The sequence below is a fragment of the Typopeltis vanoorti genome, chromosome 10 (assembly GCF_054136105.1).
Source record: "Typopeltis vanoorti isolate ZY-2024b chromosome 10, IOZ_Tvanoo_1.0, whole genome shotgun sequence".
NCBI lineage: Eukaryota > Metazoa > Arthropoda > Arachnida > Uropygi > Thelyphonidae > Typopeltis > Typopeltis vanoorti.
Window position 1 is genome coordinate 17,636,639 of NC_143558.1, and position 16,923 is coordinate 17,653,561.

The window sequence follows — 16,923 nt, forward strand, 5'->3', positions numbered from 1 at the left end:
TACAATACCGGACGACTCGTTGCAAAGGTGGGGGAAGTTCAGATCGCTATTCTTAGGTATTTTCCATGATGTAAAAACACATTTCCTAGGAAATGTATGCTGTTATTACATTATGGAGGGAGGTCACTACCCAGACCGGTTTCAGCCTTTTTTGAGGCTTCATCAGTGAGTAGCTAGACCTAATACTGAAGTGTATAGCGAAAAGAACTTATATACTCTGTGAACGAGTTATTAGAAATTACGCTATAATGTTAGAAAATGGTCATCATCTCAATCATCATGTCACTATACACTCTCTTGTTCTTGCCCTTTTCTTCACTTGCTTTAGCAATTTTTGCAGTAATTTTTTATTAGAACCTGGTAACTTTTGAAGTATTTATAGCCAATTGAACCTCTGCAAATATACTCTGCGAACTTGTTCGCAGAGTATATAAGTTCTTTTCGCTATACATTTCGGTATTAGGTCTAGCTACTCACTGATGAAGCCTCAAAAAAGGCTGAAACCGGTCTGGGTAGTGACCTCCCTCCATAATGTAATAACAGCATACATTTCCTAGGAAATGTGTTTTTACATCATGGAAAATACCTAAGAATAGCGATCTGAACTTCCCCCACCTTTGCAACGAGTCGCCCGGTATTGTACCACGTACTAGGATCACTTGCATTTGCTAACGCTAGTGTCGCCGATACTTTATAGTTTACTATATTCGGCAAGAAACTCTCTGATTCCAATCTTTGAGTTTCTTATTCGGTTTTAAAACTATGTGGGATTTAATATCCCCTTAATTTAAGTAATAAACACTTTTAATCTTACACTTTAGCTAATTTCTTCAATAGTTATTGTTAGTATAAGGAAATTCTAGGATGAAACTCACACACTTCTCTGTATAGGAATATTAATGGTTGGAATAATCTTACCGATAATCTTCTATCTTCATCTACTTATACATACACACTTTTTACAACAGTAAACACTTTAAACAGTAAACGGCACTCATTAAATAAATTCTTCTAAGCAATAACTGAATTAATCATCGGTCACAATACACATAAACGTTGTTGCATAAAGTACAACTGATCACTCATGAAATAAGGCAATACACGATAATTCCTTAACTTGAGGTTTTATATGCACAACTGCTCATTCTTCCTGCATTCATTTAATTCTTTAGGCAATATATTTCTAAGCACAGTTAACGGTAAATTTCAACTTTACAGCCTCTACTATTCGCTAATAACTCTGTGCTTTGCTTCAAGGTCGGCCCTGAAATTGAATCTCAACTCAAATATCGCTAATCTATTTAGTAGTCACTCAGCTGTCTTTCGTAGCTATAATTGTTATTCTACAATTTATTAGCTAACTGCCTCTCGACTAGTAGACTTTATTAGCTGCTTGAGTGACTTGCCAACTCGCTATTATCGCACTGTGATTTCCGAATGATCCTATTCCAACCTAATGCCAATCCTCTCTCTTATAAATCTCTAATAAATAATTTCAGCGTTCTTCCCTTTTTATATCCATTCTTCTCGCCTAAATTCTTCTCGTGATTTCTTTCTAAAACTCTTTTCAATAAACCTCACGTGGTGTTCCAAAACGTGCTTGCTCACTTACATAACGTTAAACTTTACAAACAGGAATAAATAGAGAATATTTACATTTCAAATAATGCGCAGTTAAATTATCAAATACAAGTTCTTATAATATTAACATAGTAATAATTAAAATAGCTTAATAATATTTAATACAGTCTTATCACTATTAATACATATATCTTTGATTAAATAATTAGATATTAGACAAAATTAAAGTAGTTATATGAATATTAAATTATAAAATAAGTTATTTACATTAAATAATTACAAGTTTAGCTTATGTGATGGAAGATCATGTTGGATTCTGAACCAAATAATAATTACTCTAATCTCTATATAATCAGAATCCAACATACTTAACTAAATGCATAGGATACTACAATAGATCCTTTCCAGTTCTGTTTAACTGAGCATTATATTTCTAATATCTTCATATTTTAGTATGATGTTACTTGATACCAAGATTTTCCACAGCTCAGTCTGTTTCAATGATGTATTCTGATTTGAAAGATGTGGATTCAAATCCTACCTAGGACAAAAAGAACCCTTATCAAGGCTTTAACTGCATGCAGGCACTATTAAAAGCAAATGAGGCAGAAGAGAGAAAACTATTGTTGTCCCTAGAGTCCTAAAAGGTGCCTCCCTAGCAGGCTATATTGGGTTGTCTTAGCTGTTGAGTTGAAGTTCTCAAGATGCAAGCGTCCGAAATTTGTTGAGGTTTGGAAAGTTTTTTTAGAGCTGAGGCCGATTCCATGAGCAATCTTTCATATTTAAATTTGTTGTGGTGTATTAACGTGGCTTTCTTCTAACGCATTTTGTGGTGGGTATCCATAACTGTCCTACTTTGGCCAAACAGGCAGGACAGCAAATGTCAGGATTTTGGAACACAAAGACTACATCCGGTTTCACCAGTACAGCCACTCTGGGCTTGTAGACCATGCTCCGGTTACCTGCCACAAAATACGTTGGAAGAAAGCCACATTAAACACCACAGCAAATTTAAATATGAAGGATTGTTCATAGCCTCAGCTGTAAAAAACTTTACAAACCTCAACAAATTTGGATGCATGAGAACTGCTTCAAATTTGGGAAGCTTGCATCTTGAGAACTTCAGTCCAACAGTCAAGCCAACCCAATACAGCCTGTTAGGAGGCACCTTTAGTACTCTATGAACAACAGTAGTTTTCGCTCTTCTGCCTCATTTGCTTTTTGTGGTGCCTGCATGCACGTGTCATAGTTGTATGTTCCCATGAAGATAGCAATGTGACATTGCCGAAATATACGAGATATTTATTAAAGTTTCTTTTAATTAATATTCCAGTATACGTTGTAAATTTCTTAGATAATTTAATAGTCATGTGTTACCAATGTACAAGTATTAGAGCATTAAGAATCTAAGTTACTTAGCTGTGACAGCCTATTCAGCCTAACATGCAAGGAAAAAATGGGAATGCTGTCTTGATGTTATCTGTTCTTTCTAATTTTTCTCAAAAACTTTCATATCTCCTGTTTAGTCTTTAAGCACTCGTATTATTTCTAACCTAACTCTCAGATCCATGATACTAAAATTAGTTGTGACACCATCTTGTATACAGTAGGCTTAGTGTTTTGGTTAATTTCTCATTTATTCCACAAGAATTTATTAAACTAGCTCCTTATGATGCCAGTTTTGCTAACTGTACTATCAATCTTCATATTTAATTTGCCATCTTTACTAAAAATTGTGCTAAATAAAGTAATTTTACTTGTCACATAAGTTCACCATTGAGAATGCAGTTTATGCTTTCCACATTTACAATCTCATAGTTTGTCTTTTTATTGCTGATTTAAAACTAAATCCATTACAGTAGTTATTTAATCTACTCAAAAAATCCTGAAGGATTTGCATTGAATTTATTTAGATATAAACATAACTTGCAGAAAAGTGAAAAGCTAAGTTGAATATCTCCAATTCTGATGATGTTTGTTGCCACTTCGCTTCATAATGTGATCCACATAGATGAATAACAGTGAAGTGTGTGCACTGCCCTATGCCAAAGTCTACATCAAACAGTCTTCCTATATCTTCAATTCTAATTGTTGCCTTACAACTTAAACACAGACTGTGTATTGCTCTGTATAATGTTTCTGGAAAGCTTTTCTCTTGGAACCTTGTAATATGTCATTTCTACATCTACCTGAATGCAGATCAGATTTTTGTGATATTCCCATGAATTCTCAAATGTCTGAAAGTGAAAAATCTGATCCTGACAATCTATTTGGCCCGAACCTAGCTTGTTTTCCCAAATTTCTCTTCCACAGTTTTTTTTAGCTCTTAAGTATGCTTGTATATATCTTACTTGGAAACATTCAACAAGGAAATTTCTCTGCGATTCTCACTATTTTCTTTCAGTTTTTATAGATCTATAAGAGCTCTGTTCCAATTATCCAGAATTCAATTCTCTAACCAGACCCGAATTGCATATTTCGGCATTTTTGGTCAAATATCATTTAGAGCAGTGATTTTCCGCATTTCAGGTGTCAGATTTTTTTTTTCTTTTTTCTGCCTCAAGTACATGTATCTTTGAATGTATTCCTTTTGCATATTTTTCTGCAATGTTTTATTAGTGCTTGTTTTATTTAGCAATCTTTCAAAGTAATTACTACAGATATCCAGAATATCTATATTCAGATTTTGATATTACCTTTATTATCTTATTTCTTTTTATAAATACTCTTTCCTCCATTTTATAGTTCTTTCAAAAGCCAGCATACAAAACATTTTTTCACTTTTGTTTAGCTGCTTTTACACATAATTTTCTCACATTTTTTCCTGTATTCTCTACGAGCATAAACTGACTTACTTGCAAGGAAGTTTTGATACACTTTCTTCTTTTCGATGACTGCCTCTAACTTATTGAATTCAGCATGCAGTTCATATTTTTCTATCCTTAAAAACCTCATCTCCCTAGAAGAATCAATGCTTTCTTCAGTTTTCTCCTGAGGTTCCAAGATTTGGATCTTGCTTTTAAATTCTCATTTATCTCCAAATTATACATTGCAGTATGTACACTATCTACCAATAATTGTCCAAACACTAGCAATTTACAACTGATACCAGCAGGCAAACTCTAATATTGGGTATGTCCATCTTTGGCTTTGATCACCTCCTGTATACCCTTTGAGTGAGGCTTTTCACCAATATGCAACAGATCAGGTAGAATTTGTTTCCATTCCTCCATCAAAGCAGCACTGAGTTCAGCGACAGATTGAGGACTTGCTACTTGGACTTCAATCGCCACTCCAATTCGTCCCACAGGTGTTTGATGGGGTTGAGGTCAAGACTCTGCGCAAGCTAGGGCAGTCATTTAACATCCATCTCTTCATACCATTTCATAACAGCTGCAGCTTTGTTACATGGGGCATTGAAGTCTTGATAGTGACACAGGTCTGTTCCATAAAAACTCCAGTGTAGGCATCATCTGATTATCCAGAATAACAAAGTACTGAGCTGCTTTCATGAAACCACAGACAATGACCAGTGGTCCCACTCCAAACCAGCTGAATGCACCCCATACCATTCCTCCTCCACCACCAAACTTTATATTGTGGGTACAACACAATGTGGTAACAAGCATTCACCAGGCTGACTCCACATCCACACCCTGCCATCAGACTGGAAACAGGTGAACCTTGTCACTCCAGAGTAGTTTTCCACTGGTCATTTGTCTAGTTCACACTCTTTGCACCAGGCCAGATGAGCCTCCTTGTTCATTGCTGGAATGTTCAACTTGTGTGCCGCTGCTCTTCAGGATAAATCCAGTAAATGGAGTTCTTTTCATAGTATTAGTGCTCACCATGGTGTTACTGGCACTCATCATGGATAGTCTGTGCCAATTGTAGCTGGTCTTTGCGTGCCACCAATTTTAACACCCTCCTGTCCCTGTCAGTCATTTTCAGCTGTCACCCTAGGTGTTTTCCTATACTAGTGATGCAGAATGTCTCCAATTGTTGATCACATCACCAACCATTGATTTTGGATGCTCCAGTTGAGCAGCAATGGCATGTATGGACATACTACCAATGTGACGACCTACGATAACACCCGCTCAAAGTCACTGAGTTCACGTTGCATTGTCATACCAACTGTATTCAATTGCTCTGATGAAATACTGCTTCCTACTATCTGTAGATTGGTTTTTATGTTATTAACAAACCTGGAATGTTCCCTAACTTCAAATAACAGGGATGTCCAGACAATTATTGGTATATAGTGTATATGAGGCTATACTTCATCTATAAAAGCTGTTACTGATTTTTTAAAAAAATCAGAGTTTACTTTTAAACACAACGTTCATTTTTATTCTGCTCAATACTGAATGCTGATCACTTCCTATTTCCAAACGTTTCATCTATACTGAACAGCATGACGATAGCACTATCAACACAATAAAAGTTAATTTATTTCTTGTATCTTCTTTCCATGTGAATCTGTGCACATCAACATAAATGTTGAAACAATGTTAGTGATGATGATAACTAGTTATTTTGTTGAACAGAAATCCAGTACACACTATTAATAGTTTTCTCCTTTTCCTTACATTTTCCCAAAGCATTTCTATACACTTGGATTCATTTTCTATTTTGCTGTTTAGATCTCCAATAAGGGGTGCTTAAGGGTCAAAGCTGTATAACTGAGAGGAGACCTCCACATAGCCTTTAAAGGAATGCGGAGAACCGACCAGGGCTTCTGACCTAATGTCCAATCCTCACCTTCTCGTGGTGCACCCTGTTGGGTATCTACTTGGATACTGAACGAACGAGGATGGGCTGGCAATTTGGGATTTAGCCGACCAAATTGTATTCTTATTGGTTAAACCAAAATAAAAAATGATGGTACAACATGACAAAATTTCATGCCGGCTGGGGCGTCGCCCGGTTAAACAAGGCCCCCGTTGTTTTCGCCAGGGAACCAGGGCGAACAGCGAAAAGTCAGCTACTGGAACAAATCTGAAAAAAAAAACACCAACTCAACATCACCAGAGTTAAAGATCGGTACTATCAACGTAAGAAGCCTGAATGGCAAAGAAATGGAGCTAGCTGAGGAATTAGATAAGTACCAGATCGACATAATATGTGTGACTGAAATAAAAAAGACCAAAACTGGTGAGATCTTTCTAAGCAATAAATACAAAATGTTATATTCGGGCAATGACAATCAAGGAAAAGAAGGAGTAGCCATAGTATTCAACACAAAATATGAGGCTAATCTTCTTGAATGGCAGTCAGTCTCAAGTAGAGTAATGTGGGCAAATATGAGAATGGGGAACTGGACAATGAGACTTATTTGTGCCTATGGACCCAAGGAAGGTTCTACTAAGGTAGAAGTGGAGGAATTTTTTGATGCTCTAGAAAAAGCAACTGACACAATGAAAAAGGAAAAGTTGGTCCTTGTTGGGGATCTAAATAGCAGGGTAGGAAATGATTGCGAGACATACAAAAATATTTTGGGAAAATTTGGAGAAAAGAGCAAAACTAATCATAATGGCAAATATCTGTTGGATTTCTGCTCAGGACATGGATTGGTTATTACTAATACCATGTTCCAACATAAAAATGTGCACAAATTCACATGGAGAGAAGAGGCTAGGAATAAGAAAAGTCTCATTGACTATGTTATTGTTGATAGTAATGTTTTCTCACTGGCGCAGGACACCAGAGTGTACAGAGGATTTGAAATTGGAAGTGATCACTATTTAGTCTTGAGCAGGATAAAATTGAATTTCATATTGAAAAGAATAACATGTAAGAAAGTTTTAAAGCGAATAAAAGTTGAGCAGCTCTCAGATGTGAACTGTAGACTAAAATACAGAAAGATTATTGAAACGAAACTGAAAGAGTTTGAGAACAGGAATCAAACCTTGGAGATTCAGTGGCAAACTCTGAAGAAAACATTGATTGATTCTGCCAGAGAGGCATGTGGTGAGGTTGTGTGCAAGGATAAAAAAATCAGAACTCCCTGGTTGACACAGGAAGTTAAAGAGGCAGTGAAGGAAAAAAAGAAAGCATATCAAAAGTTCCTGGCAAATAAGTCAGCGTTTACACTTACAGAATATAGAGACAAATGTAAGAAAGCTAAACAGTGTGTAAAACTAGCTAAACAAAAGTCATGGGAGGACTTTGGCAAGAATATAGAAAATAAATATCAAGAAGGTGGCAAAATATTCTGGAGGTTGTTGAAGAAGCTTAGGAATGGAGGAAAGAGTGCTGTAAAAGGAGTTAGAGATGATAAAGGTGACATGAAAACAGGAAAAAAAGATATCCTTGAAGTATGGAGTAATTACTTTGAAAAACTGCTAAATGAAACAAGCAGTGATGACAGCACAGTGATAAAAAACACTGACCAGGCATGCAGTCAGGAATACATATCCATACTTGAAGTAGAAAAAGCCATCAAAGGCTTGAAATGTGGAAAGACAGCAGGAGTAGATGATATTCGACCAGAAATGGTGAAGTATGGTGGTATAAAAGTCTTACAGTGGCTGCACTACATAGTTCAGAAAGCCTGGACAGAGGGACGAATTCCCGATGATTGGAGTAGAGCTCTCATAGTACCCATATATAAAAAGGGAAATAAAACTGAAGGTGAGAATTACAGAGGTATTTCCCTACTGAGTGTTCCTGGCAGGATCTATGCCAGTATACTTGAGAAACGGTTGAGAAGAACTTTGGAAGAAAAGCTTGGTGAAGAACAAGCTGGATTCCGGCCAAATAGAGGCTGTCAGGATCAGATCTTCACTTTACGACAAATAGTCGAGAAAGCATGGGAATATAAAAAAGATCTGTATTTAAGTTTTGTCGATTTGGAAAAGGCATATGACAAGGTGCCAAGAGAGAAGCTATTCAATACGCAGTTATATGGTGTCAATGGGGCATTATATCAAGCAATACTTAGTCTTTATTTGAGTTGTAAGTCAGCAGTTAGAATTGAAGGAAGTACAGGAAGATGGTTTAATGTTAAATCTGGTGTGAGACAAAGATGTACATTGTTATTCATTATCTATATGGATCACATTATCAAGGAAAGTGGTATTAAACCTGATATCAAAATTGGAGATGTTAATGTGAGCTCTTTGTGATGTTATACTTCTAAATAAATCCGCTACAAGTCTGCAAGATTCTCTGACTAAATTGAATAGCTGTTGTAATAGATATGGTATGAAGGTCAGCAATAAAAAGACAAAGACAATGAAAATAGGCAGAATCATTGAAAATGTCAACTGTGTTGTGAATGGAGAACCTGTGGAACAAGTAAAACATTTCAGCTACTTAGGCACAATTTTTACTGAAGATGGTAAATTAAATATAGAAATAGACAACAGAATCAGCAAAGCTGGTATGGTGGGAAGTTAATTGAATAAATTCATATGGAATAAGAGAGAAATTAGTCGGAACACTAAATTAGCTGTATACAAGACAGTGTTCAAACCAGTTTTAACTTATGGATCTGAGAGCTGGGTCAGAAGTAAAACACTTGACCAAAGACTAGAAACCACAGATATGAGAGTCCTGAGAAAGATTAGAGGCGTGAACAGATATGATCAATGGCAATATCATATTAAAAATGAGGATATTAGGAAAGAACTTGACATTGTCAGCATCCAGGAATGCATTAGGTGGTATGGTCACTTAAATAGAATGGGAGAGGAAAGATTAGCAAAACAAGTGTTCTCTGCCAGGTTGGCAGGAAAACGACCCAGAGGAAGACCAAGATATAGGTGGATTGATACGGTACAAAGTGCCTTGGACGACAGAAATATAAGATCTGATAATGTTGGAGTCTTGACAAGTAACAGACTGATTTGGAGGAAAATTGTAGATAGGAAGTTAGTAATGATGTAATTTTTTCATGTAGTACTATCGTATCCTGTACACCCCTTGAGGGTATATAGCAGGAATTTGATGATGATGATCTCCAATAAGGATCAACTATCTTCTCATTATTATTATAGGGATATCTCCATGAAGTCAGAACGCTCCTGTGATTTTCATTCAGAGCTGAAGCACTTGCTTCAGCTGTGAATGAAAAAGTATACTACATGAGAAACTGTATTCTTGTTTTAATCTTTTACCTAAGCATAAGTAAATAAAGTTTGCATAATGTATCTTCACAACAAGATTACTTATCTATAGAAGCTGTTAGTTTCATATCAACTGATTAAGTATCCAATAATGCAAGTATATTTCCTTTCAGAACATGTATATTGCTATGCATTATGGAAAGAGGTCACTACCCAGACTAGTTTCTAACTCTGGGGTCTTATCAGTGAAAGGTAGTGTTGTGTCCCAATTTATGATTATTATTATTCTATCTAGAGAAATTCTACTTATCTATATTCAACTTTTATCTATGTACGAGATTTATCCCAAATTATAAATATTTAAGCTATTTCTCCCCTTAGTGTCCCTAATATTTATATTATACTGCGCCTTTTGGGACATTTAGTTTGAGATATAAAATACAAAAACAAAGAGCAATTACTAAAATATGTCTGAATGTGAAACAATATGGCAGTCATGGTACTTTATCTTGTTACTCATTTAAATATTCTCCCCTCTTGCATGATTAGGTTCGTACATTTTCAAGTGGTGCATCGGGCAGCAATTTCAGACAACTGTTTTATCAATGAACAAAGGTTTATTAAACTCATTAGCATGGTACAATTCAATTTCTAATATAATTCGATACTAAGAAAATATTTACAAAATAACATTAGCTAATCACAAGTATTTGGCTAAGATCCTATATGGGTATTACGATCATGCCGCCATAACATATCAACACATACAATCATATGTATAATCCCAAATCTAATTAACACCTTAGTTAACCCTATATTAGTCTGAATATACGCTATATGCTGTAGCACATAAACACATGTGATCAATTCACTCTATTTAACTATCCAAAACTATGTAGATTAAATTATCCTTTCACTGTAACTTACTTTTAAATGTTTTAAATGTCAAAGTTATGTACAAAAACATAACTTTGACATTTAAAACTTTCCTATATGTTACAATACACATGCATAATTCTCAGGACACATGAATTACTTATATAACATTAATATTAACAAGAATACTTTCATTATAATCAGTCATGTACTAAAGTCCTAGTATAATTTTTCTTAGTCTCTTCAACAGTTCAGTAATAGAACAATGAGTACAATTACAGACAATTTTCAGTTAACGAGATTTTTACAGTACCTTTTTCTCTTGAGTTTTCTATATTGGCCTCTACCTTTTTTCTGATTGAACCATCCTGGTATGATCTCTCCTATAATCGGTCACTCCTAAGTTCTTTTGGCATTAAACTGTGCTTATGCGATCTTTGCTTTTCGTACTTGAATTAAGAACACACTTTAGAATCATCTATACCATGGCTGTGAAACTCACCACATGGACGCCGACTTCTTTACAGATTTACTTTTTTCGTAGTTGTCACTGAATTATGAAACACATAGATAATACCTTCTTTCCTTAGCTAAATGGCATTCCTCATTTCTTACCATAGGAAATACGGAATCGAAATCCCGCTCACTTTTGTTTCCTTGTTGTGACGACGGAGATAACTCCAATCCCGCCACTCAGGAAAACCACATGAAACCTATACGAAAAAGCTTGCAAAGAAACTATCCCGGGAAAAAGCCTTGTGTGTGTGTGGGGGGGGGATTTCCAACCCTTTTATACCTTGACCCCTACCAGCACCTTCTTTAATTTCTTTTCTCCGCCCCTTACTGGATTCAACTTCACCGACCAATTAGGGTGGCGTTTTTCTGCCAAACATCCTGAGGTCAGCGAGCACGTGATGATGTCTCAATCCGGAAATTGACCCTGAGTGATAGTCTATTGCTTTTTCTTTCTGCTAGCCTCTAAATTAATCCCCCTTCCATATTTTCTAAGAATTTGCTTAATATTTTAATCTCTAGCCTCTCACATATAATTCTTTATGACTAATCTTTTCTGTTTTACTTAGCTAATTTTTTTATATCACAACTGTAATATTTTCCTTCTTTTATTATTTAGTTCTTCAAACACTTTTTTGTTATATATTTTACTTGGATGCAAGAATATTTTTCTTTCTTTAAGTAATTTATGTATTGGCTCTTATACAGGGGTTTTATTTTATTTTATTTTCTCTTCATGTTACACCATGATAACTGAAAATTCCACATAGTGATGGTATCAGGGTGTAACAGTAGACGTAGGAAGATACAGAATTAAATCAATAGAGAAATCATTTTCCATATACAAATAAATAAAATGGTATAGCAACATATTACTAAAACCTTCTTGATCAGAGATAGTTGTAGCAAGTTTTTCTGCTTGGTTTAAAGTAAATCATACTGAATAAGAAATTATATTCTTGTCTTGATTCTTTAATCTAACATAAGCAAAAAAAAGTTTGCACCATAACTCCACCACCTCAACACCATAACTTTTGCACATTAAGATACTTCAATCTTTTAGAAAATGACTTCATATACTGTTTAAATATTTCATGATGCCTAGCACACTTTCTTTCAGATGTATATAACTAGAATGTGTAAAACAAGAATAATGATTTAGAGTATTTTAACAATGTGGTCAAACACCATTTTACTACATGTACGTGGAAAACATGACTACTGATTTAACAGTATCTTCATGGGTCCAGCTCCCACTAATGAGACTTCAATAAAGGATGAAACTGGTTCAGACAGTGACTATACCATAATGCCAAGCAAAATACAAGTCCAAAAGGAAGAGTGCTTTGCATTATGGGATATTAGCAAGTGATCTGAAGTCAAATCAAGCATAAGCAACACTCCTCAAGAATAATTTCTTGTCTAACATAACTTTATTAATGTTGTACTAAACTGTACAACATTAATAAAGATGAGGTGACTTAAGACATAATTGACCACTTCTGATTACAAAAATCAGCCATATTCACAAAATTAAATCCAAAAAAAAACCTAAATTCCCTCAACAAAGTTCTCAGATATCCATGCACCACAGCAACTCATGTGACATATTGCACTGTGATCAGATGATACTCCTTCAGCTGATTGTTTTCATCTAAAATCATAATTATTTACAGTAAAGCTATAATAAAGTGTAAGAATTAGATGACTGGGAAATATTGCTCCAGAGACCAGGAATGATAGGCTTATTAAGTACCAATACTTTCAGATTTGAGGACTCCAATAAGCGGGTTGGTGGTCTCGTGCTGCAGCAGGCAATAAAAATCATCTATTATCAAAAGACATTCACAAATACCAGAGCAACATAAGTACTTTCATGGAGTCCAAAGACTCATCATGATAGACCTCATACTATCCTGTCATGAATTCACTGACAGGCAAAGCACTCAACTGAATGAAAACATTTCATTCATTCATCACTCTCCAAGCAAAAAAAATATAGTCCACATCCTTGCTAACCACACTTTTACTTAACTTCCAGGGATAAGCTCTTATTGTCCATACAGCCAAGTGCTGAATATTTCATCTGTATCAATCTCATAAAAACCTCTAAGTAATTAAATATTTCTATCCTATCTCATCTTTTTCACCTTGCTGACAAACTTTTGCAACCAATGATGGCTCAGTTATTTTCATAGGAAGCATTCCACAGACCACTCACCATCTTGGTCACTTACTTCTGGATCCTCTCCACTATTTCATCTTCCCCAAGCAACCCAGGTAACCAGACTTGAGCACATTAATCCAGATGTGGATGTTTAACAGCTTTATAAAGAGGAATTATAACTTCCTTATCTGTGATAGTTAGCATGTTCAATAACATGTAATCCTATGAACAAGGTTGCCAATTTTAGCAATATGCCTTCTAAACCACAACCACACCTAAATCTCTATCAGTTTCCTGGAATACAGTTCCATCAATGCTGTACATAGTTTGTAATCTTTTCATACCAAAATGTATAACTTCACATTTTACCACATTAAACTGGTACTCATCAACTTTTGCCCATACTATCTATATGATACCTACAACAATTAAGACTAATATTTACTAAGAAAAGAATCAGAAACTGTTTCCAAGTAAATAAAATTCCTAATAATTTAAGTAAAATTTCCTACAAACATTAGAATAAATATATTACCTACCTGGATTGTCAACAGCATTAATATAGCCAACTTGTATTCCCAGTTCTTCGCTTTTTGCTGTGAACCTTCTCCATGCTGCTTCTGCTTGTTTACAATCAGTGCACTGGGGGAGAAAGCTACTCAAGCAGCAAAAACAAAATATCTAATTAGAACAACAAAGTGCAATATAAAATATTAATATTCTGGCATTAGCTTGATATAATTATAACTATTCAATTCATATGAACTGAGTACATGCAACACATCCAGCCAAAAAAGACCAAGATCAGTAGACGTGAAGTCTATTATGCAATTAATCAGGCTTGTTTTTTTCTTCTTCTCCAGGCTCAATTTTCTAATCAAATCACAGAATTTACTTTATAAGTTTAGTGTGCTTGATATTTCCTTTAGCTTTAAGCCAAATCAATGCAGACATCTTCAATTTTTTTCCCAAATGCTGTCAGTATGCGAGACTGCAATCAAGTGACACCAAGGACTACTTTCATGGATTCGAGAGTCCTGTTGCAGAAGTTTATTTTTAGTTTTCTATGAGCCTCAAGATTGGTTAGGTGGAAAGCCTGATACAATTTTGCTGGGGTTAGGGGACAGTCCCCATCTTTAAAGTACTTTTCCAGTGAACTCAGATCTTTGCTCAGTGTTCCTTCAAGCATTTGGAGGATATTATCTTGGGTGGCAATTGCCACATCATCATCAGCATAGATAAACTTTCAACTGCCTTTTATCAGTTGAATAATTTGAATTGGGGCGATAGTAACTCGCTCCCTGCAGTAAACAACATGCCCTCTGCAACAGCTACTATACTGAAGATGCACGAAAAGCAATTAGTTTTATTATGTCCCTGAATAAGGTACACGGACATTTGCAGGCTATGTAATATATTTCTCAACAAATAGTGCAATTAGAGACAACTGGGATAAAAACGGCACTAACTAATGAATCACATGTCCCATCCCATGGCTTTGTTTAACACTTCCCCTGTCGTGAACGTGTTAAAACTAAGAAACATATAGTGAATGTGTTTTAGATATCATACAATTTGGTTGAAGAGAATTATCATTTCAACTCAATTGTTGAAATGATCTTTTGTTAATACCACACCAATCATATGTACCTCTTCATAGCTGCTCTATCTCTACTGGCCTAATATTGCTGTCTGTTTGTGCTCTGCTTTCACTTCTCATTAGTCATTTGTGAAGGATTGTTCATTAGGTATCTCAAGTCTTGTAAATTACTGGTAATTTTTGCTTGAAATAATGGGAAAGAAGATGACGTTATTTGGGTAATTACTTTGATGATGCACACAAGGAAACTACTCCGGATGTAGTGATGGCGAATAGGAACTTCTTAGTAAGTTATACTCATTTTCAGTTTTTTTCGGAAATTTTAGTTTCCGAAAATCCCAGCATATCTTGAACCACGATTTTTTTGCTTTTCATTTGGGGGAAAAAATGTGAGAAATATTCAAGTAAATATGGTAATTATTTTAGCTTTCAAATTCTTAATGCATTGCTTAAAGACTGGATTTATAAATGCACAAAAGAGAGCAATATAGCAGATACAAGTAACTGTAAGCAACAAGAAAACGTTGATATTGCATCCCTCTCATTAATAAATTATTTACATTAAGTAAAAATTTATAGTATCTTTATAAATTTTGTTGTATTAAAAATATATCATATTTTTTGTTTACATGTACATATAAATTCAAATAAAATAGACATTTACAAAGAAATATACTTATTTATTTGTTATTATTATTATTTTGATAAGGGGTACTCGGATATCTCAAGTTTCAGAAACACTGACCTAGTGAATAGTGCAAGCTGGTTAAGGATTATATATATATATATATATATATATATTAAATATTTATTTAATTTTTTACATAATCTGGAAATCCTGCTCCAGAGAAAACCAAATTAGGCCCCTAATAAGTGTGGGTGTGGTCTCACACAGGACGATGAAATTCATCTCCATTTGAAAGCAAAAAAAAAAAAAAAAACAGCAATAATAAAAGATAATTATTATTAGCATAATAATGTACATTGTAGGTTAAACTGAAGAGTTTGGCTATAGAATTATCTATATTGATAGGATTGTACTTCGAGAGAATGCAGAGGATATCAAGTTCAAGGGATTATAATAAGACAACACAACGAATAACTGCTACACTGAGAGACTGACGAGTTCATTAATAATAAATAATTAATTGTAAACAAGGTTAGAAGTTCGCGGAAAGCTTTCGTTATTATTTTTTTTTTATGACTATTTTGCCTGCTTTCGTTATTATTCTTAGAGCCCAAGCATGCACGAAGTGAATACGTGATGCGTGCCGAGTATATTATAGCGGAGAAAAGTGGATACAAAACGCAGGATACTTCCAAATATTAGCACTGGCCATCCTACTTATAAAGACGCATCAGAATCAGTATTATGAAGGTAATAAAACAGTCAGTATCTCACGAACCGAATAGTAAATGTATATCAGTTTGAATTAATTATGCATTTTTACATTAAAGCAAAGCCACAATAATCTTCACTTACAATGCAATCATCCATTCTCCTCGAGTTATTTGTTTCCAGTTGTCATCGTTTAGACGAATAAGAAGACTGCCATCATTATCTAATGAATTTGCAAGGGTTACTACAATAAATATCGTGCAAAGTGTTAATAACATATTTCACCTATACAAAAACCTCTGAATCAAACAGCCAACTACTACATCGCTGTTTCAACGACAACCAATAAGAACAACAAACATTGAAAAGTACGCCCTCCAACGCGATTCTTGGGGAAAAAAAAAAAAAAGGATAAAATAGGGGAAAAAAGTTGTTTTATTCATATTACTAGATTTATAATAAAGATTTTTAAAAAATAAAATGTACTTTGTAATATCATGAGTACTATTCGTGATTTTAACGCAGAAACAGCATTCATTTGAATGTCAAAAGACTGATCATAATTATTAATTATAGTTAATTAATTTTTCTTGAAACAAGAATCTTTATAAAATATTATTTAAATTAAGGGGATATTAAATCCCACATTGTTTTAAAGCGGAATAAGAAACTCAGAGAGTTTCATGCCGAATATAGTAAACTATAAAAATGTCGGTGAATAGTAGCGTGAGCCAATGCAAGTAGTCCTAGTACGTAGTACAATACCGGGCAACTC

The 16,923-nt window shown here is 34.7% G+C and overlaps 1 protein-coding gene across 1 annotated transcript in view; it reads right to left on the minus strand.

The window, feature by feature from the left end:
- LOC150102200 (thioredoxin-related transmembrane protein 1-like) overlaps window positions 1–16,472 on the minus strand; it is an 87,208-nt gene extending 70,736 nt beyond the window's left edge. The window contains exons 1-2 of the mRNA XM_090398975.1: window positions 16,293–16,472; window positions 13,749–13,864 (exon numbers count right to left, since the gene is read on the minus strand). Coding sequence (XP_090255101.1) covers window positions 13,749–13,864; window positions 16,293–16,426 — 250 coding nt within the window. The 5' untranslated portion in view covers window positions 16,427–16,472. The remainder of the gene's footprint in view (window positions 1–13,748; window positions 13,865–16,292) is intronic.
- Between the last annotated feature and the right edge of the window lie 451 nt (window positions 16,473–16,923).